The 24382-nt window shown below is 30.1% G+C and overlaps 1 protein-coding gene across 1 annotated transcript; it reads left to right on the top strand.

Moving 5' to 3' along the window:
- The first annotated feature begins 8965 nt into the window (after positions 1-8965).
- On the top strand, positions 8966-11097 carry LOC145125130 (B-box zinc finger protein 21-like). The gene is made up of 3 exons (XM_079060617.1): positions 8966-9317; positions 9426-9813; positions 10813-11097. The coding sequence occupies exons 1-3, from the start codon at positions 9132-9134 to the stop codon at positions 10818-10820; spliced, it is 582 nt and encodes a 193-aa protein (XP_078916743.1). The 5' UTR covers positions 8966-9131; the 3' UTR covers positions 10821-11097.
- Positions 11098-24382: the final 13285 nt, after the last annotated feature.

Here is a 24382-nt window from a genome sequence, read left to right as displayed (position 1 = left end):
TCGGCCACTTGCAAGAAGTGAGGGATGAGCATTCTAGCCAAATGCAAGTCTCATATTTATATGCAAAAAGTGAAGGTATTAACCATTAGTCCTTAGCACTTTAAGCAAACTTGTCCCCATTATCATAAGCGTGTCTCACATGCCTTTAAAGCATGATTAGACAAGTCATACACTTCTTCTTTTTATGCATATCTCGAAAATTACATAAAGAAGAAGAAAGAAAGTCAAACTTTTATAAACTCTTTTATAAAATATAAACCTTGTATTTTAGGAAAAAGACAAAATGATTCAACTAGTCCAAAAGTTTGTACATGACTTATAAATCATACCATATGATATATATCAAGTTACTTGCTAATGGAATTTATTATTTCCATGAAATAAATAATTTCCAATTTAATTATAAGAGTTTTATTGAATATTTATTAAAATCAACTTCTAATAAATAATCAATTGTATCAAGTTGTTGTTAGTGTGACCCATTAGTATCATATGTTATTTAACAATATCATTTTTATATGACTCTTGAGCATACTAGATCTTTCAGCTTTCTTTTTAAATCCTTCCCTATTACACAATATATATCTTCTTCCATATCCTTCAACTCCAGGTAATTTCTTTGTAGTTGCAAACCTTGTTTCAAAACCACACATTCTTCCGTACTCTTTGTAAAAAGCTAAGGCATCAAAAAATGTTGGAAAACTTTGTTTTTCATATGGTACATTATCAACAACTAGAGTATAATACATTTTTCCATTTGGTTTCTCTACCAGATGCAGATGATGATGAAGATGAAGATCCAATAATTTCTATTTAAAAGTCAATATAATAATGTAAATGTTATATGATCCATAAACATTAAATGAAATAACATAAAATAATGTTAATAACATATAAGTATTTAAATGAAAAATAATATTTTTGCATCATACATTGATTACAACTTTCGGATTCAATTCTTCTTCTTTTCTTTTAAATAGTTTGTTTATCAACATCCATTGAAGAATCTCTTTCTTCAGAATCGTGTACCATCATTGTTCTTTTAGTTGTAAAATCAGCTTATTAAACAAATTTTCATATATTAGACAACAGAAGCCAACATTTAGCAAATTTCAATTCATTTTCAAAGTATAATTAGTTAAAATACTGCAATAGTCAACATGTGATCCACAACAATTATTTTAATCAAATTTTTAACAACAAACGATCAAAACTGATAAAATTATAAATATATACAAAAACCAACTTCATGCATGTAAGTGTTATTACTATAGCTAAATGTATAACCTCTTAATGCATAATGTACAAGTATGTTAATGAATGAAGTACAATTTCAATCCCTTAACTTTGTATAGTCCGTCACTTTCAACCCATTTATTTTGTAAATGATATGTTTCATCCCTTTACTTTTTAAAATATCACTTTCAACCCCTCCACCTTCAACTTTGTAAAATATCACTTTCATCATTCGTTTTCTAAAGTATCGTGTTTATCCCGTAGTATATATAAATACGATTTTCTTCCTTCTACTTTGTAAAATATATTTTCTACCGCTCTTATTTATAAAATGTTACTTTGACTCTCTCAACAAAGAAAATCATTGTAGCCAATACTACAACTGTTGATGTCCAATGTACAAATATGTCAATGCGTAAAGTGCAACTTTAATCCCTCAACTTTATATAATCTGTTACTTGCAACCCTTATATTTTGTAAAATATTTTCCATTCCTTTACTTTTTAAAATATGAGTTTCACTCCTTCCACCTTCAACTTTATAAAATGTCACTTTCATCCCCCTTCATCTTTCATCTCTCAACTTTGTATTATCTGTCACTTGCAACCCCTCTATTTTGTAAAATAATATCTTTCGTGTGTATATATATATATATATATATATATATATATATATATATATATATAATATGATTTCCTCTATTCTAATATACTAATACTAACAAAAACACGTAAAACTCCGCCGCAAAGCGCGGGTTCAATTACTAGTTAAGTACATTAATCAACATATCATGAAGATGTCATCAAAAATTTAGACTATAAAGTAACAAATCAAAAAACTTGTTTTTTAGGTTTTTTATGAAGATTAAACACAAAATTGCATCAATTCCATGCTAATCGATTGAATCATATCAATTATTGTGTCATTAAACCCATTATTGAAATTTGGTAAGATAAAATAAGATTACAATAGAAAAAATCGGATTTTTAACCTACAATTCATAAACAGAGTACACATAAATTTTCTATTGTAAATCTAATTTTTCAATCAGAAATTTACTTCATTAAACTCGAATAACATGCGTTAATCATAATGATTTGTAGAAAAAACGATTTTTTATTTGAAACGAAGTAGAGATTTGATACAAAAATATAGATGTGTTTTCTAAATCAACTCAATTATTCAATCAATGTATTTAAAATCGATTTAATTTAGTAAATCTAACCTGATCGATTGATCAATTGTTGAATGTACTTTGAATCGAACTCAAAAGAATCTTTAAATTTGATTTTTAGCTCAAGATATGATGTCAGTTTACATGAAGAAGAAGTTGATGGTATCAGCTTATGAAGAACATGTGTTAATAAGGCCCAGCTCATTTAGTTTTAGGCCTTGACCAAATTACCCTTTATATATATATATATATATATATATATATATATATATATATATATATATATATATATATATATATATATATATAATGATTTAGATCATGGATATTTATTGACAGTTAATTCTGATTTATAACCACTTCTGATCTAAATAATTTGATAACAACCACACTCCCACATTTTTATATAAATTGTTGTTCATATATATATATATATATATATATATATATATATATATATATATATATGAGTTATAAAGATAAACGACCATAAATTGTTCCCACGTTCTTATATAAATTGTTCTTCATATATATATATATATATATATATATATATATATATATATATATATATATATATATATATATATATATATATATATATATATATATTCGGGAGAAAAAAAATTGGAAATTTTTTTTTTATCATTAAAATTGAATCATGAATCATAAAAATTGAATCATGGATCATAAAAATGATCCATGCTTCGATTTTAATGATCCAATTTTTTTTATCTCTCCGATGTAGTACTATGCTCGCTTTTATGATTTATATTTTTTTTAGATTTTTTTTTCAATTTTATTAAAGTGTTCTCACGAGTCCTCATTTTAAAAAGAGTTGTCACCCGATCTTATCTCCCTCTCTCTCTCTCTCTCTCTTTCTTTATATATATATATATATATATATATATATATATATATATATATATATATATATATATATATATATATATATAGAGAGAGAGAGAGAGAGAGAGAGGAATGATCATTTTAGAACTCATAGTTTCCCGAGAACCCGAGAACTAAAAGTCATACGTTAGATCAAAAAAAAGGATGGTCAAGATACTTTGTGGCATTTTTGTAAATAAATGAGAAAGTAAATGAACGGGGGTACTGAAACAAAATGCAATTGAGGGTATTTTAGGGATATAGATATTGACCCCGTTTAGAGAACGTCAATCCAGACACCTCGTTCCGAGTTTTGATGATGATACCTTCTGGTGGATGATTTCTCTGTAAACCCTTACATGATTGCGATGGAGTTCGTCAATCTCCCCTAGAAACCACATCACCGCCATCACCTCCCGTAAGACCTACACCATCACGATCGTCTCCTATAAATTGACAATCTCTTCTCGTTTCTCCCTACATCGGTCTACTACTCTTTCAGTCAAAGATCTTCCACATCAGCCTCCCTCCCTCTCCGTCGACCATCAACAATTCATCATTAATCACACGGTGAAGGTAATTTTCTTCTGATCATTGAATTTTCTAGTTTTTGTTCCTGAGATCCAAAAATGACAGCTAGGGCATATATCAGGTTTCAAAGTTTTGAATTCTCTACCTTGCTTTCTGCATATATCACTTTTCAATTGATCGATTTCCTTCTATGGATCAACTGATCTAATCCATGCCTGAGTCTCCTTCATCTCCTCGAATGGAAACATTCTCCACTGAAGGTTTGGATATGGTTTCCATGTCATGTGCTTTGACACTTGGTTCGGATCTCACTCCTCATGTCCGTCTTGGTGCCATATCTTATTAGCATCGCCAATATGTAACAATTGAGGTGAAGTTCATGTGGATGAATCCACTGCAACTCAAACAAATGCTTCAATTGACAGGTTTTTTCCCTAATTTGAAAAGTACCTATCACAACTGAACTGATTGAGATTATTTCTGGAGCGTCTGCGTTGACGGGTTAATTATTTCTTTTACTTTTTGTTGCAAAATCCTGAAATAAGTTTGTTGGAAATTTGATAATAATCTGGGCTTGATTGACCGACTCTTTTCATTAGGGGCAAATCTGTCCCTTAGCAGTTGACTTTGTTGAGGTTTTCTCATTCTTGTATTGAATGGCTTTCAGCCAATTTCGTTTACAATGTCAATGTATTTTGTTGGTTGATACGAGTGTGACGGTTATACCCTTTGCTAGTGGATAATGGTGAAAATGGGGACATGATCTAATCGACTTGTTTTCTTTTTCCTTTATGGATATAGTGGCTGGACTGGTAATGATGTCTTATTCCTTTATGATTTCTATATAAATACTCTTTGAATGTTCAAATTAATGAGCCACTAAATTAATTGATTTATGGATTTGTTCAAGATATGCCTTATGCTTACATTCATGAATTCACAAGAACTTCAATGGCTGGTAAAATAAGACGGTTTAAAGGTGGCTACATGGGATTCTGGCAGAAATTAAGCAACTCTCTCCCCATAGAAGTTCAATGCAACACAGAAGTATTAGCCATCAGACGCACCTCCTCAAGTGTCTCTGCAGACACCATGAACAGTAGTAGCAAAGAAGTCCAAACCATGGAATTCAATAAGATCATAATTTCTGGATCGTTTCCTTTTACAAATGGGAAAATATATAGATCACCAACCTATGTACCACAAGGTAGGTGCATTACAATATCTATATATTAAAATTTTATTTAATTCATATGTTGAAACGTGAAATGAATGTTTTTCTTTCATAGATACTGTCAATGGGTTGATGGGTTTGAGTGATCTTGAGAAGGAGTTGCTTATGATTAATGATGTCTTAATAATTTTTTTAATAATGAATTTCCTCGATCTAGTATTGTGAATAATTAGGTTGACTCGAAATTGAAAATTGTTATTCTCTAATCCTAATTCTTCCTTATGAGGATATGATTAATGGCTCTTCTGGAGCATTTGATTTCATAAATTGGTAAAGTACGGTTGATCAGGTTTGATTTCATAAATCTACCTCTATGGTTCAGGTTTGTGGGGCACATGATGATCAACAGGAGATTCCTCACAATTTCAAGAAGCTGGAAAAAGACGTGTATACCCCTGATGTCATGGCAACATCTGACTGCATTCTTGGTCCGTGATAAAAATATATAATTTTTTCTCTCCTTTTGCAATCCAAACTGATTTGACATAAATTGTTTCAGGAAAAATTGGATATGGAACTTGTAGTGAAGCTTTGACATACAAATTACCTTCTGTGTTTGTACGTAGAGATTATTTTAATGAAGAACCATTTTTGAGAAATATGCTTGAGGTACCACAACTATCTTCCACTTCAACTTTTTAAAAGTATTACAAGAAATTTTAACATATATTGCTTTAAAATTCTGGAGTTAGTGGAGCGGGTTACTTATATAACTGTTTCTTTTTTGCTTGATAAGCTTTATGGATTAAGCATTTAATCTAGACAGCTATCTATGTCTGTTTCTTTTTTACGTAATTTAGACAGAACGACTTAATAGTTTAAGCCAAAAACTCGGATTAACTTATTGTGAAATCTTTTGGTTGGAAATCAAGGATAAAATGATTACTTACTCTCATTTAGACGGTTTATTTGTAAAATGACTGAAAATTTGTAGAAGGCTAAGACATAATAGGGAAAATCTTATTTTGTTGACTTACTTCATCTAATAATCCGTTCTTCATGTATCAAGGGAAAAAGAAACATCCATTATACTTAACATATCTAAAGGAATATTTATGTATTATGTAAATGTTTGGTGACCCTTGCAGGACGTAGTGCAAAAGAGGCAAATTTGTATTTGTTAACAGAGATCAGAGATCAGGACGCATTGATGAACAAATAGGATTGCTTCAAGCAAAACTTAAGCATATTGAAGAAGCTACTTGCATGAATGGGAATTGAACTAAGCTTGCTAGATCACAAGGGAAGAAGATTCAAATCACAATGGGACAAGAGTATTCAAGGTAGAAACCTAGAAATGTAGAATCATGAGTCATCTTCAAAATTTAGTTTTAATTTTTTGATGTTTTGGAATTGAATCAGGTTATTATTAGGGAACTTGGCGTGGGCTCACTTGCAACAAGACAAGTATAAATTAGCTGAAGAGATATATAGGTATGAAAGAAGCAAAAATCCATATGCAATTGTCCAAAAAACATCTAATTTTGTTGAAAACTTCAGATTTGGATTTGAATGTTGCAAAAAACAACCATCATATTGCAAAGGCTTATCTTTTCACATGAAAAAAAAAAGACTATGTTACTATAACTTATGACATGTTTCTAAAATATTTGACAACAAAATTTGCCACAGTTACCTCTCATTATTATTGCAATACATGTAAATCATAAGTGAATCACATATGAATTACATGTGATTCACATGCGAATTACAAATAAATTACATGTGATTCACATATAAATCACAAGTGAAACACATATGAATTACATGTGAATTATATGTGATACACATGTAAATCACAAGTGAATTACATATGAATTACATGTAAATTACAAATGAATTACATTTGAATTACATGTGAATTACATGTGATTCACATGTAAATCACATATGAATTACATGCGATTCACATGTAAATCACAGTGAATTACATGTAAATCACATATGAATTACATGTGATTCACATGTAAATCACATATAATTCACATATGAATTACATGTAAATCACATGTGATTCACATGTAAATCACATGTGATTCACATGTAAATCACATATAATTCACATGTAATTCACATATGAATTACATGAGATTCACATATACATCATATGTAATTCATACGTGAATCGTCTGTGATTCATATGTTAATCACATATGTATTTTTGTGAGTGTTTTTGCATCAATCAATTTTTTTTTATTTTCTTGTAAATTTGGAAGAAATTGTGGTGAATATTGAAGAGGTGAAGATGATATATTGAAGAAAAATATGGAAATATTGACACGAAGACATAAAAACGCTTTGAAATTTTGTACATTTTTTTTGTTTTTAATATTTTTTTGTATCGAATAAAATATTTATTCTATTGTGTTTATAGATTGGTAAATAAAATTAGTTTTTTTATGATCTACTTACGAATATTATAGTATAAAAAATATGAATATATGCATTTGAAAAAATATGCATATATATGCACCTAATTTTTTTTTAAATGCAATTTTTTTTAATGCAGTTTTTTTTAAATGCAGTTTTTTTTTGAAAAAAATGTAACTTTCTTTAAAAAACTTGCAGTTTTTTTTATTAAAAAATGCATTTTTTTTTAAAATTGCAGTTTTTTTTGAAAAAAAATGCAGTTTTCTTTAAAAAAATTGAAGTTTTTTTTTTAAAAAAATACAGCTTTTTTTTTTAAAATTGCAGTTATTTTTTTAAAAAAAATTTTACTTTTTTTTTCAAAAATACATGTTTTCTATAAAAAATTAAATAATCTGCATTTAAAGAAAAACGAAAAATACTATTTTTTAAAAAATCTGAAAATTTGATATATGATGTAAATTTTTAGACATTTATATTAATATATTAAATAACACAAAAAAATTAAACATTAAATAAGATTGGTAAGATGACGATCATGTGCTTAACGAATTACTTTTGATCAAACGTTCCGCTTTTAGTTCTCGGGAAACTTTGAATTCTCAACCGATCTCAACCCTATATATATATATATATATATATATATATATATATATATATATATATATATATATGTATGTATACACATATATATATATATGTGATATATATATATATATATATATATATATATATATATATATATATATATATATATATATATATATAGGGAAAAGTGAATATACATTACAGCCTCACCTAAGCTTAGGTACTAAATCTCATGAAAATACATTGTTTTACTTTATAAAGATTACGGTTAAGGGATTCACGATTAACACTTGATGATGTAGATTCAAGATAGACGAAATAGTTTTGATAAGGAAACAAGAATATTGATTATCTTCGACCTTCGTAACAGTGGAAAAAAGTAATGTTTACTGGAGTGAAGTAATTAACGATAATTGAGGAAAGAAAACAACCATGGTAAATGATAATTGAGGAAGAAAATGTTATCGAGGAGGTATATTTACCAAGTGAAAACCAAATCGGGTATATTTACTAAGTTAAAACGACATATTTTAGTGGTTTTGTACCTAAGCTTAGGTGGGGCTGTAATGTATATTCCCTATCCCTATATATATATATATATATATATATATATATATATATATATATATATATATATATATATATATATATATATATATATTAAATTGGTTCGGTTTTTTATACATCCAACAACCAACCTATCCTATTTAAATATCATACTTTTAGAACCAATAGAATTTAATTATAAATAATATCTAATATACCTTTATAGGATTGGATGGGTAAATTTGGATTGGATATGCATACCTTTCTTTTATCATTTCATATCAAGTTTTACATGTACTTAGCATGACCGCAATAAATTGATATATTTATGAATTTACCCTCCCCCACCACTGGATCCAAGTTGTCAAATTTATTTGTCCATACTCTTCATACACACACTCAAAATAGCATCAACTAAGAGTTAAAGTCTCACTCTGAATCCCTTCTAAACTGCTTTCTTATTAGCTGTACCCCCTCCCATCCCCCTTACCCTTTATATGCATATATACTCGTCCATATCATAGGTACAATCACATCCCATAATTCCCCAAACCCCACTTCACAGTAATGAAGATCCAGTGCGACGTTTGTCACAAATCGGAAGCCGCTGTTTATTGCACTGCCGATGAAGCTTCCCTCTGCGCCGCCTGCGACCACCGCGTCCACCATGCCAACAAGCTCGCCAGCAAACACACTCGTTTCTCCCTCCTCCATCCTTCTTTCAAAGACTCCCCTCGCTGCGATATTTGTCAGGTACGCCAAACAATTCAGAATTCAGAATTCAGAATTCAAATCCGGATACTCTGATTGTTTACAAAAGATCTGATCTGATTCTGTAACTTTTTTATGTGAATTGAGCAGGAGAGGAGAGCGTTTCTTTTTTGCAAAGAAGATCGAGCGATTTTGTGCAGAGAATGCGACATTCCGATTCACAGTTCGAACGAACACACACAGAAGCACACTCGATTTCTTCTCACCGGAGTAAAGCTCTCGGCGACCTTATCGTGTTACGATGATTCATCTCAACAAACTCCGTCTTCCTCGAATTCAAACGGCTCGATCGAAATCGAAAGCACAAAACGCTATGATGATTCGTTCAATCAAAAAGGTGCCTCGGTTAATTACCATTCGAATTGCAGTGTGAGCCATGAAGAAGATGCGTCAATGGAGGCGAGAAGTATTTCAGAGTATTTGATGGAAACGTTGCCCGGATGGCATGTTGATGAATTCCTTGATCCTTATGGCTTCTGTAAGTTTCTGCATGTCTTCTAATTTGGTACCTTTACTTTAAGAGATTATACTTTTTACCTTTTTAGTTTTCAAGTTTTATATTGGCAAAAAAAGTTAAAATCTATAGATTTTTCAAAAATTAATACCGTATATTTACAATTATATTTCTATTCTTATAATACAAATTTTACTTACCATAAGTTAGAAGAATATTATCATATTAAACTATAATGATGTTTAGATAAAAGAATGAATATATTAAAAAGATAATATCTATATATCAATCAACCCAACCACTTTATTATTATTATCATTATTTTTATCATTATTATTATTATTATTATAAAAATAAATGCATATGCTCCTTTTGCGGCTCAACGATGATTGTTTAAAATATTGTAAAATCTAATTTTAAAGCTATTAGTAATAAGTAAGTTTAAATATTTATTATCCAGCTAAAATACTTACAAAAATGTATTGACATCTAAATTAGCTTTATGTAGTTTTTAAAGAAAAAAATAATTCAATGCAATAATACATCTTGGAACAAAAAGTGTCTTAGCTTTTTATAAAAGAAAAATAATAATTCTTGTCGGTGTCTATTTCTGATTCTTTCGGCTTAAGTTAAAGATCTTTTTAGTATCTTTACTTTTCATAAAACATGTAAAACGAAATGCAATTGGTGAAACCTTTTTTCACGACATTGGTACATATTTGGTACTTTATTGGATAATTACAAATATTAAAAAAATTCATTTTAATATATCTGAAGCAAATTCAAACTAGTTTAATAAAAAGTATTACATAAATGTAGTTCAGATTTTTTTCCTCAAAGTCAAATGGACACTTCTAGAATCGGGTCATGGATGCCCATGACCAAATTATGGTCCCCTAAGTAATGAGCTTTTTGTCGTTCAATTTGTTTTAAAAAAATAATATATATTCTAAAGTATAAATAGATGAAAAATATTCGATTGTATAAGTTTTATAACACTTCTCATTTCGCATTCATTGACAGGTTTATGACAAGCAAGCATATTTTGCCCATTTATGGCATATGATCCTGACAGCAATGCCAATTTTGGGTTGTTCATGCATACTAAGACATGGGCATTTGTGTAAATTCACATCACCATCATCCATTAACAAGATGCTTGTAAAGGGAACTCATCGAAGATGAGGGGATCCATCAACACCAACAAATACATTTTTCTGTTCAATCTTCATCCATCAAAAGAACAACATAACCCTAAACCAACATGAAAATTGTAAAATTCCACTTTTGCACTTGTGGCTATGTTTAGCGGGGGAGGGGGGGGGGGGGGGGGTGGGTTGTATTTCTTTTGTTGTTGGTTTTTTTATAATTACTTTTTTGTATGTTTTTGTTCGGTCAATAAATATGAAAAATATTGCATACAAAAAACATTATCGTATGTTTTTGTTCGGTCAATAAATATGAAAAATATTGCATACAAAATATGAGGTTCAAAATTAGGGATGAGCTTTTTGACCGAAAACTAAACCACAACCGGAATCGATTGGAACTATGTATGGGTATTTAGTCCGATTTTCGGTTCTCCCAATCCATCAGTTTTAGAACCGAAGACAACCTTATTCTAAATTAATTATTATCAAAGATAAATGATGATTCATACTTTATAACTTACATATATCTAATGCGTATGAATCATACATTATTACTTTTATACAAATTTAATAAAATTTAATAATGAAAATGTGAGAATTTTTTTTTTCAAAAATCAAAAAATAGTAGGCGTGGCAAATCGGGCAATCGTGTCGTGTTTTTGTTTGACACGACAAGATTTTATGTAACACGAACACGACACGACACGATGTTGTATTTTTTTAATTAACACGAAAACGAATCAATTAAAAAACAACAAACACGACACGACACGACAACGATAACAAAAAATAACAATTAGTTTTTTTATTAATACTTAATCATACATAATACGATAAACACGACAAATAAATGCTAAATCATGCCAATTTCGTGTTGAATTTTGAGCACGAACACGACACAACACGACATCGTGTTTTTTAATACTTGACATTAACACGATACAAACACCAATTCATATTTCAGTTTCGTCATAATTTCGTTTCGTGTTGTATATTTTTGTTGTGCCGTGTCATAAATTGTCACCCCTAAAAATAGACGAAAACAACAAAATTAAAACCAGATTGTATTATAATTAACATTTATGATGTAAACAACAAAAAATGAATTCTATCTAATATTTTGTTATTATAGGCTTGATGTTATGAAAACTAACCAATTAAGTGAAATGTCTACTTTAATCACTCACAAAAATGCAAGTGACGTCTCTAAACTTTACTTATTATTTCCATTGACATGAAAGTTGTGAACGTTTACAAAACGTTGAGTTGTCACCCAATTTGGCAATTTTGTGGATGTGGAATTTTAGTTTTATTCCTATTTTTCATTGTTGGCGTGGCTTTTTAGTTTTAATTTTCATCCAAATTCCAAACCATGCGTGTGAGTGTGTTTTGGGTGGGTCATCGGTGAAAGAAGATCGAATGATCGGTTTTGTATGAGTTGAAGAAGATGATAATTTGTGGGGCTTTTGTGTTGTTCGAACAAAAGCTTCACGTTGGTAGAATGGTAGGGTGAGGGTGACTAGTAGCATTAGTCAACTACTGTTTATGTTATCACGAACAGTGGTTTATGTGAAATGACATTTTTTACAATAAATTGTTAAAATAATCAACTTATATAAATTATCGTGGTAGTGTTTCTTTTTACATAAATGGTCCCTATAAAATAGTTAACTTACAAAAATTGTCCCGATAAGTATTTTACATAAATAATCCCTGTTAGTGTGTGTGTATATATATATATATATATATATATATATATATATATATATATATATATATATATATATACACACACAGAGAGAGAATCAAGTTCAACAACGAACTCCTTTTATAGGAGCGAACCAACGAACTGATATGAGATTTATTTGATTTGTCGATTAAATCCAAATCTTACCGGAAAACCACAATAACCTCCGATTTCTACAAAATCAACAGCATACACAACGATTAAAGTCCATATTCAAAGATTTGTCAACAAATTTGGTCAATTTGCACTGAAAGATAAACAAACAGGAAAAAAGCATGCATCAATCAAATGCATAAGATTTTTTTAAAAGAAAACTTAGTTTTTTTCCAGTTCTTAAGACGGAGAAGATCTAATAAGATGTTAATGTGGGAATGGAAATGTTATGTGGAATCTGAATGACGTCTCGGGGATGCTGAAGATAACATCTCATCCATCGTTGATTGTTTGATATAGAGTTTTTAGTGAAAATTGAAATAATGAAATCTTTTTTTAACTTTCTTATGGAGTTAATATTACCTTTGGGATCATTCTGCATAGCAATTTCATAGGATTTGGACTCGGAATGAGAATGGATGGAAACAAATTCTATTCCCGACAGCTGGAGTTCAGGTTCACTGGAAGGAGCAGCATTGGTTTTGTCCGGAATCTTAGAAGAAACAATATTATCATGTGAACCGGAATCAGTAGTTTTGGTGTCAGCATGAGTATCATCAAAAAAACACCAACACATTCTTGAGAACCGAAATCTGTAATGGTAGTTTTGCCATCAACCTCTTATTTTATGGAGAAGGAAGTAGCATTATAGTCATCTACTTCCATATAGAATAATTTATTATAAAGTAAAACTTCCTAATTATAAATGGATTGTATTAAGTTTGGGTTTAACTTTAAATATGTGAATTAGTGTATAATTGATTGTATTATGTTATGTTGTGAATTTTATGTAATAAACTGAAAATGGATTGATTAAGTTGTATATTTTATATAAATTTTATGTTAAAATATGAATAAATGTATGCATAAAAATATTAAACCGTGTATTAGTGAATTAATATGTTTATTAAACTGTGAATATGTTTTATACACGATATATTTTTTAAAGAAATCTGCAATTTAGAAAAAAGAGAATATTGAGTTTATCAAGACATAAATCTATTTTTTAATTAAAATTTTGTATATTTGGCTGCAAAAAATATAATGGTATGTATTAAAAAGAATTATCAAAGAAATGAGAACTACAATATTTGTTTTATTATGCTAGGAATTTGACCAGAAATGCCAATAAATTTAGTGTTAGTCCGGCAGTGGTCCGACGGTGGTCCGACGACTGTCCAACAACAAGTGGCAATTAGTTGTAAATTAAGGAATGTAAAGTTTCTTTAATATAATATTAATATTTGATAAGTCCAAAATGCGTTAATGAGAACATTTAAAAAAATGGTTCTTCAAGATACATTACTTATCAATAAAGAAATGGACACGTGTCACTTGATCATTGGTTTCTATATATATATATATATATATTGCTAGGTTCAAATGTTTCTCATATCTATTGTGTTTTGGAATGCATCAATAAGAATTTAGTTAAAAATAATTTATTATTTAATCAAAAAAAGATAGATATTAAATAATTTCCATAATTATATGTATATTAAATAATATATAATTATACTTTCTTTTTTATTGAAACTAATTAAATTCATCATTAATATCAGCAATAATATTCTATTAGAATAAATTGGCATCTAGTTTTTTATGTATGGATTCATATTATGTTTTTGACCTACTCACTCAAAATACAACAATAAATGTATGGATTCATCATTTATGTATGGATTCATATTATGTTTTTGGCATCTAGTTTTTTATGTATGGATTCATATTCTATCTTTATTTAATTAAATAATTATTTAATTTTACTAAAAAAAATTATTGGTGCATTGTAGCACACAATAAATGTAAGAAACACATTAACCAATATATATATATATATATATATATATATATATATATATATATATATATATATATATATATATATATATATATATATATATATATAGAGAGAGAGAGAGAGAGAGAGAGAGAGGTTCCGTTGAGATTAAAAATAAAATAGAAACCTTGGGATTCAACCATAGCCACATGTTTCAAGTTTGCCGCTCTAACCCTTCGGTGTAACGGTGTGACATGCCTGTTTTAATCATAAATGATTATATAGCGTCGTCCGTTCCTTTCTCCTCCACCACCATCCCCACCACCACAACCGCCACCGCCACCACCACCTCTGACACCAGCCGACCCCACCACTATCACCTTCGTCACTTATACCACCGCCATCTCTGTCACCACCATCTTTTCTGCTACCAACTGTTATAATCATATATGATTACTCAGTGTGTGAACAGACATATATGTATAATCATTTATGATAATGAATACATTGCTGCTGTCGGTACACTGGATCGTTAGAACATCAAATGATAAATGTATGGATCAAGTTAAATCTCAAGATTTTTCCTTTTAGTTTTTAATGTCAAGTGAATCGTTCCATTTATATATATATATATATATATATATATATATATATATATATATATATATATATATATATAATAATAATAATAAAAGACTCCTAAAACTGTCACGTGTCGCCATCATACACTACTACCTTGCCACGTGTGAATCTTCTAGCATTTTACTCACTGATTTTCCCGCCCAATTGCTAATTGATGTATTCGACCATCATACCCTATAAATCCGAAAAATCAGGTCATTAAATCAGACGATGATGTCCACCCACGTTACTTTCTCTCCATAAATCAAAATCAAAATTTAAATCCTTCCCAAAATCATGGCCTTAATTTGTGCACGATGATCCCTCTATAGTTGCAAAATGACGACATAAATGGATTAATTGTTTTTCTATGTATACGTTGATTGAAACCTAATGACTTTATTTTCTCGATCAATTGGTTAAGTAGGTTTGAATCCACAGAGGTTTGAAGAATCTTGATCCCTTCTAGACTTTTCATGTTGTCGTTTTGTTTCTTGATTCACACCTCTTTTCATTGAGGTTATCAGTTACGATTCTTTTTTACAGTAAACACATCATCAGGGCTGCGATTTGATGAAAATTGTCACAAATCGGACCAATTTTACTCACCGTTGCTTATCCTTACCAGCATCGCACCCCACCTGACTCACTACCGCCACATCATTATTCAATGGAGACTTGATTCACCGTCTTTCTTCCTTCACTGCCACAGTCGTAACATCCTTTGTTCTTAGTCTTACAACGTTATATATTTTGGTGTTTTTTACACTTTGATTTGATTTCTACAAGATAAAGGTCAAAATACTTAGGGTAAAAGCCCTAGACATTTTCTCTCGCTTTACCCAATCAAGAAATACATCGCACCCCAAGAATCGGTAAGAACTCAACCATAGCATCAGGAAGCAAGCTGAAAATAAAATAAAAACCAGGTTAGCACTTAACCACTTAGCCCTTTTGGTTTTCTTTTAGACAATACATCACCATCGAGCAAGAAATCAGGTTACATATCAATAGCTACAGCAAGAAATCAGGAAATATTCTCTAAATTTGAATTGGATCAACAAATGGGTCGTATCTGAATTGAAGCTCCTGTTTCGCGCTTCTAATTTCCATCGCTTCTCCTTCCCATCATTTGTAACTCACTAAATCCACTCGAATTATTGGTTGTCATTACTAAGTTGAGGTTACTATTCGACCTCACCCTCAAACCTTAATACCCCTCTTTGGCTTTCTTATTATGCCTACTCATATTTAGTAGCGTAGTTTTTTTTTCCAAATACATGTTTCAGATAATCAAATTCCTACCGATGAAGTTTCTTTCAGTTTCATATTTAAAGATCAGATACATGAAGGATATGGAGATTAAACGGAGTCTTCTGATGGAAAGAGAACATCTTCATCTGTTTATCCATATGTTTTTTGGTCTCTTGAATCGGTAACTCTTTTTGCACACTACCTGTTTGATAAAATGACTGAACCAAATTCTATAATCAGCAAACCATATAAATCAGGCGGTGAGATTGATTTGTGTTATCGGTTATGTAGAGTTTTCTATTTGAGTAAGTTTTAATGGTTGAAACTTTAAATTTTTTAAGGCTTTGAAATGTAATTATCATCTATATTGCATTTTTTTGATAGTAGACAGCGGTATAATTAATTACTCATATTTTGAAATGAAACAAACTAACATACTTTTTTTCTTAGTTTCAGTCCATAAAGTTACTAGAGTTTTTGTTAGAGGTGAGCATGGTGCGGTTTGGTGCGATTTTAGGGACAAACCGAACCGCAAACCGCGAGGTGCGGTTTTTGAATTCTAGAAACCATTGTGTGCGGTTTTTCAATGGTTCGGTTTTGCGGTTTTTGAGTGCGGTTTCGGTTTGTACCGGTTCGGTGTCGGTTTTAAACCGAGTCAAACATGTGGTGCGGTTTTTTATGTTCACCGGTACAATGAATTTAACCATGATGTTCATATGAAGATTTATGATTGTATGACATGGTGTCATTTCATTTTCTCGCATTTAGAAGCTGTAATTTTGAGTTATTTTATGTTGTTTACTTGATCACTTCATTTGCAACCCATATTCCCAAGCTCATTTTTTTATTCAATTTGCGCTTACAAGTTACAAGTTTATAAGTTGTAGCCCACATAGTGTTTATACTTTACACATAATCATTAAGTCACAAACACAAAGTGACAAACTCACATATTAAACCTAATACCTAATTACTAATTACCGTCAAGTTCAATATATAATATATGTATAAATTAGAATTTATTAGTTTTTTAAATAATATGCATAATTGTATAACATAAATTAGTGATTTATTTTATAGTTAATAAGCTTGCGATGCGGTTCGGTTTTGGTCGTCCGGTTTCTAGATAAAACCGCACCGCACCAATAAATTCGGTTTTTCAAAAAATAAAATCCGCACCATTGGTTTTTGTGTCGGTTTTGGTTTTTCGGTTGCAGTTTATTGCGGTTTTTGCGGTTTTTCTTTTAGCGGTTCGATTTTTGCTCACCCCTAGTTTCTGTAGGTGTCTTCCAACTCAAACCATTTGAATAAAGAGTCTGCAATTATAATGCATCAATCCGATTGGTTTTTATGGTTTCTCCATGGTAAGATTGGGGTATCCGACTACGATAACGCGTTAAAGGGATATTTCTATTATCTATAAGCATCTAAAATTTTCCCTTTCATCCCAAATTAATGGGTATTTTCAAATTTGTATACTTGGTGTAAATATAAAATGTTTGAATTTGAAACCATAAAGTCAATTTTGTTGTATCAGATGTAAATCTGAATGGTGATTTTAAAATCACTTTTTGTTTGTTGATTGTAGTCATTTTGAATTTTTTTTATTTGTGTTCATTTATACTTTGTGCTAATGTAGGGCTTTCATTGTTAATCTTTGTCTGATGGCGGAGAGATGGGTTAACTGGTTAATCCTTTAAATGAAACAAAATCCTTCTATCCTTTGTCTCATGGTGGAGAGATGGGTTAACTGTATGCGTTTCATTTTATTTGCTCAATTTGAGTCATTTTCTTTTTTGTTCCGGTGTGTTCCATCCAAAAGGACGGGACTAAAAATTCAACAGTTAGTTCCACTGGACTTGGTCAAATCCCCAATCTGTTCTTGTTTCAGATGTGCCAAACGCCATCTAAAATAAATTGTTCTGTTCAGTTCCACTCAGTTCTTCTCACCAAACATGGGTAGCGTTTGGTAGTTCCACTCACTTCTTCTCACCAAACATGAAAAGGCAAAACATTTCAATCTTACAATTTTCACCATTTTTAAATTATTTTACGAATTTGATATAATATATTTTTTACAACTTTGTTTTTATGCATTGGCTTTTTTAGAATTGTCCAGGGTTCAAATCTCTATCGGTCACTTTTTGAATTTTTTTTAGCTTTGTTTTCTTATGTTTTTTACATTTTTTTTATTTAAATGACTCATTCTACATTTTTTTACAATTTGCTTTTTATGTATTTTACATATTTGTTTGTTCGTTTTTCTTTTTTACAAACTAACAACCTACTTTTTCCCAAGATTTTTGCATAGAAAATTCAGCAACGCAAGGAGAGGTATTACCCTAATTACAATTAACAATAAGTTTAAAGTAAGTGCAAAAGTCAACATTAGTAGGATTAGTTACTTATTTAATCCACGCCAGCAAAAGATATAAATGAGGCATCCATGTCAGTATTATTGTAACCTACAGTGTAACATCCATCTATTACATAAGTTTATTTTAAATAAAAAAAATATGAAATTCTCAACATTTGAGAAGTTTGAATTTTTAAGAAAAAAATAGAAAAATATTGAATTATTAGAAGTAAATTGTTTGTTTTTTTTTAAATTAAACAAATAATTTAGATAAATAAACAAAAAAAACTAATGAAACTTTAATTTAAAAAATTTGAAATTAGAAAGAAGTCAATAAATGAAATTGATATTCATTTATTATTACATTTATTTTAATTATTATATTTAAATATTATGTAGAAATTAATAAAATGAAAAAAAAACCCACAAAATGACATATGGAAAAAAAATTAATTGAAAATAACTATAAAATGACATGTGGTCAAATCAATGAAAGTGTAATATGTGGCAAAAAGTTCTTTATTTATTAGGGAGGATTTTTTTTCTAGGGCTAGAAATTTTATATATTTTAATGAAAATTTAAAGTTTATAAAAATAAAATAAATAATCAAAATGAAATAAAATAAATCAAACTTAAAATAATGATTTGAATATATTAATTTAAGAAAATTAAGTAATTTATCCACTTTTTAATGTGTATTTGAAAAAACTAACCCAACTTTTTTCCAAAAATAACCAATTTGTTCGGAATGAGTAATTTCGGACCAAGAAAAAACATTTTTTTGACTTACTCCAGAATAACAGTACTGTGGAATGCCTAATTCTGATGTACTGTTCATATTCCGGACTAAAATTTCGGATTTCAAATAAATAAATAAATAAAACTCTGAAATTTGAAGAACAATTCCGGAATTTCTAGAAAAAAATCATTTTTTTTCCTAATTTAACAAAAAATTAAACAAACATAATAATATGAATTATATACAATATAAGTGCATAAAATTAGACATTTTATTAAAAAACGATGACATTAAACATTAAGAAATATATCATTCGGAATCCTAAAAAAACAAAATAACATCTTTGAATTTTTTTTTTAAAGCTGAAAAAAGATGAACAGTACTCCGGAATTAGGCGCTCCGGAGAAAAGTGGTTATTTTTCAAAAACTGAAAAAATAAGGTTATTTTCTTTTAAAACCTCATTTACACTGGTTTGTTTACTCAATTTCCCATCAATTAATTATTTAGATTAATTAAAAGTAAATTGGTAATTAGAAGAGTCAAATATTAAACTAAGGCAAAATTGGTAATTTGGATAAAAACATAGTGTTAATCGAGTTTTGACATGACTAACTTGAAATATCACTTATTAAGAGGAATCTTGCTAGGAAAGGACTCTTAGAGTAAATATAGAAGTTACTAGTTTAATTCATAGTTAGTTTGTGGTCAATATAATAAAGTGCAGTTATCAACTGGAGGGACTATTTTTGTAGTTGTCCAAACTTTTGAAATTAGATCATGTACCTCGCTTTTCCCTTTCATTGGGAATGTATTCTTCATATTGGAACTCTCCCTCGTGGAGATTTTCTATCCTCTCTTGATGAATGAAGCTCTATAGTGCAATCAGTGAAGATCTAGGCAAGTCCTTTTCATCCCCTAGCTTCATATGATAATAATTCTCCTCTTACCTCTTCATTTCATAATCTTTTTGGTAATCCTTCAAATTCATAAATATTGTAGGATCTAAGGTGTTTTGAAGCATATATGGAGATCTATTGAAGATTCAAGCAATTCCTCATTAACTTCTAGCTTGTAAGTAGTCATCTTCCATAATTATTCCATCTCATAATCTAGAGTTTGGTGTGTTGAGCTAAATCTAAATTTTATGGATAAATGTGTTTATATCTTAATTTTTAGTTAGTTTCCTTAATTTTATAAATTATATAGCTTCAAACTTCATCTATAATGCTTACATGAACATTCAAGTGTTGTTTTGAAGCTTTCATTCCCTATCAATTGTAGAATTTGATATATATGTCCATCTGATGTGTTAAATACTTGAATCATCCATACTTTGAGTTTTTATAACTAGTTTGGAGTCAAACAACTCATTATTTTTGCTATTTGTCACTCAATGATCTTATCTCCAATGATGGAATTGGGTGTTAGAAACTTTAACCTCATGATTTGGTTGTACATTGGCAATAATGAGTTGTAATCTAGCCTCTAGTAATGTAATTAGGTTCAAAAAGCTAGTTATTATGTGATGATTGTGATCCATATGATGATTACATTGTCTATGAATGAATTGTGAAGTAATTGTTGATTCCAGTGGGAATCCATCATTGGAATGGAGTAAAATATCTTTTAGAACCAAAGTACAGACAAAAACCTTTTATAAACATTTGAAGTGTAATAGTGATTTCAAATCATGGAGTATATGAATCTTGAAAATGATTTGACGACTTAAAGGAATTCATAGAGGTTTTATAAGAAAAGAACATCATAACTTCACAAATGGAATTGGGATCATGTATTGTGGATGGAATCACCAACTCCAAACTTAGGATGCTTGTTTTATTAAGTTACTAAGAGTTTAATGAGATTTCCTTAAGTATATTTGGATTTTATTAAGTAATTAAAATATTCAATGATGGATTGGAAAAAAAAATAAGAGCTTTTGGTGTAATATTGATACCTAAAGGTCCACACGAAAAGGTTATGATGATCATAGAGAGCAAAGAAAAAACAAAAGCAATAAAAAAATTTAGGATCATCATAACACACTGGCGATCTAGTTCTAGGAACTTTTAGCAACAAAATCGGCACATAGAAAATAAGGAATACATACTGTTGTAGCTTTTGATTAAATCTTCATGTTGATGCAGTATAGACGATTATAACCTAAACCAGAGTATCTATTTTGTAGTTACACCCAAGAAGAAGATCTTTTGCAAAGCTTGATAATTTCCACTTGCTAGTGCTTTAAGTCGAACACCAAACCTTGGATAATTAGGGTTCCGATTTTGAGCCTTCAAAACCGAAAGGAGAAAGGAGAGGATGAGGGGGTCAAAATTTTGGTCTCCTTATGATGCCCTAGGGACGGTTTTGAGCCTCACCTATACATGGCTAGGATTTTGGAAATTACTTAGTCAATAAGCAACTCTCATTGGGTAACTTTCCTCAAGTATTCAAATATTTTTTCTTTAAAGCCTTGTGATCTACAGGTTTCTAATTAACTCATTATTGACTAATAAGTTAACAAACTAGATCTTTATCATCTCTCTTGTCATATTATGCTCAAATATTTTCTTGCGTGTAACCCAAAATGACCCTAATATAAATAGTAATATCACCAACTTGTTGTGACTATGTGCATACTTCCAACAATCTCCCACTTTCACAAGTCAGAAACAAATATGTGTTATCATATTCCCAGATCATAACAGAGAGTGTGCCATCCAAGATAGTTGTTGTACTCATACGAACCATGTATGAAACAACCCTTAGGTAAGTGATCGAATATTCCTTTGTTTTATGATATCCATATGAATTTAAGACATGGAAACACGTCAATTAAAAATTCAAGATTACATTTCTGATAGAAATTGTGATGGCCAAAAATAGATTACCGCTTTTGATCCATTATCAACTTAGTCTGAGTACGGTCGTACATTTGATGGCAACAACAAATCATCAAGGGGCTTAGTAACATCACTTATCCTGTTAGGGAATAAGGAACAAATAAACTTTGACTACATGAATCTCTCCCACTCATCATGTCATACATGCACATTCCCTTTATGGTTGCCAATTACAGACAACATTGGAGAACATCAAAGCGCAGCAGACTATAAAACTAAGATCATATGCATCTCTATTTCAAGAATATATGATATTACTATATTGTAATATTCGTGACAGTTTCCATGAAGTAGTATATAAGTGCAGTTACTCCAATACTTGATCTCTATTAAGTACATTTAAGTATTATTCGCATATCTATGTTATGTCCATCTTTATGGACAGTCTACTAGTACTATATAACAATATTAAATCACTACTTACTTCCAAAAGTATGACCAGTTATGGAGGTTTGAGTAAATGAATACTTTGGAAGTCGGTTAAACATGCAAATGGAGCACAGTTGTAAACTAATGAAATAACTACTCTTAAACATATATTACAATATCCACTTATTAATTGTCAAATGATACAAAGATTTATATTGTATAGGTTCCCAACTAAGATCAAACTAGATTAAACACACTCGTGCCAAATCCTTTACAAATCTAATGCCTTTTCGACCTAGTATGAAAATAATGTTTGGTCTATGACAGTGGCATGGTGAATGGATAAGCTAGATTATATTCGGATATGACTCTACTGACTATGATGTCTTCAATTTCAACTAATTGTCAAAAAAGTGATGGTACATACTGTTGGAAAGAGTGTCCAAGGTCATTAACTATTGTTAATATTTCAAATAATAACATGGCCCTTCTGGTTTGCCCTCATGACCTATTTGAGCAATTAAAATACAAGGAGAATATAGGAGAAATTCATTAATATTTATTTTTCATCTTTTGATAAATTAATTAGAAACTATTTTGGAATTAATTGGGAATTAACTAATTAGAGGGTTTGAATGTTCATTAATTAAAAGGTTTAGTTACTTGGAACATCCAGAACCCTAAGGGATAGGATGGACGAATTCAGGTAAGACTTATTAAGGTTTTTGAGTTGCTTTGGTACTAAGAAACCAGGAGCCTATATATAGGGAGCTAGGGATCAAACCCTAGGTGCTCCTCACTCCAAAATTTTGTTCTCCTCTTCTCTTCCTCTCATAGGATGAAAATCCTAACCCTTATAGGGTTTATGGATTTTTCAATATTTCCTCCCCTCTCCTAAGGTTTTGTTGGTTTTCTCTTTTGGTGTTCTTGGGTGTGATACCATTAGAGGGATTCTCCTTTGGATCCTCTCATCCAAGAAAGGTGTGTAACATCCGTTTTCTGGATTTATAAGCTAAGGAATTTGGGAGTTTTGAGAATAAAGGTTTTGGGAAAACCCCTCAACCACAGGGCGGAGGGTAGGGTGTCACGGCGTGGCTACATGTTTATATAGCGACATAATTTATGTTTCTCTATAGCGCGTTGGCCTCCACAACACAAAACCCTAGGTCTCAAGCCTTAGGACATATCTAAAGAATGTAAGGATTTGGGTTTTCTTATATTATCAGCCTACATCCTCTTAACTCGAAACCCTAGCCTTAATGATCTTGTTTTATGTTCTTGGAGCTTTTGGTGGCTTAAGAAGCTCTCAAGTGCTCAAGGACGGCAGTGTTTGCTCTCATCCTCATCTCAAGAAACCAATTCTAATCCTCATTTTTGCATTGTAAGTCTTCAAGGTCTTCGCTTTATTCGAATTTGAACATTAATATAAGATTTATATGAGTTGTTATGTTCTTGGAGTTTGAGTAACTCTAAAACTTCGGGTGTCAAATGTTCATGTTTCTGGACTTTAGGAAGAAG

The sequence above is a fragment of the Lactuca virosa genome, chromosome 7 (assembly GCF_052849685.1).
Source record: "Lactuca virosa cultivar CGN04683 chromosome 7, Lactuca_virosa_CGN04683_v6, whole genome shotgun sequence".
NCBI classification, from domain to species: Eukaryota; Viridiplantae; Streptophyta; class Magnoliopsida; order Asterales; family Asteraceae; genus Lactuca; species Lactuca virosa.
The sequence above is the reverse complement of the archived record's forward strand: the minus strand, read 5'-3'. Positions and strand labels throughout refer to the sequence as shown.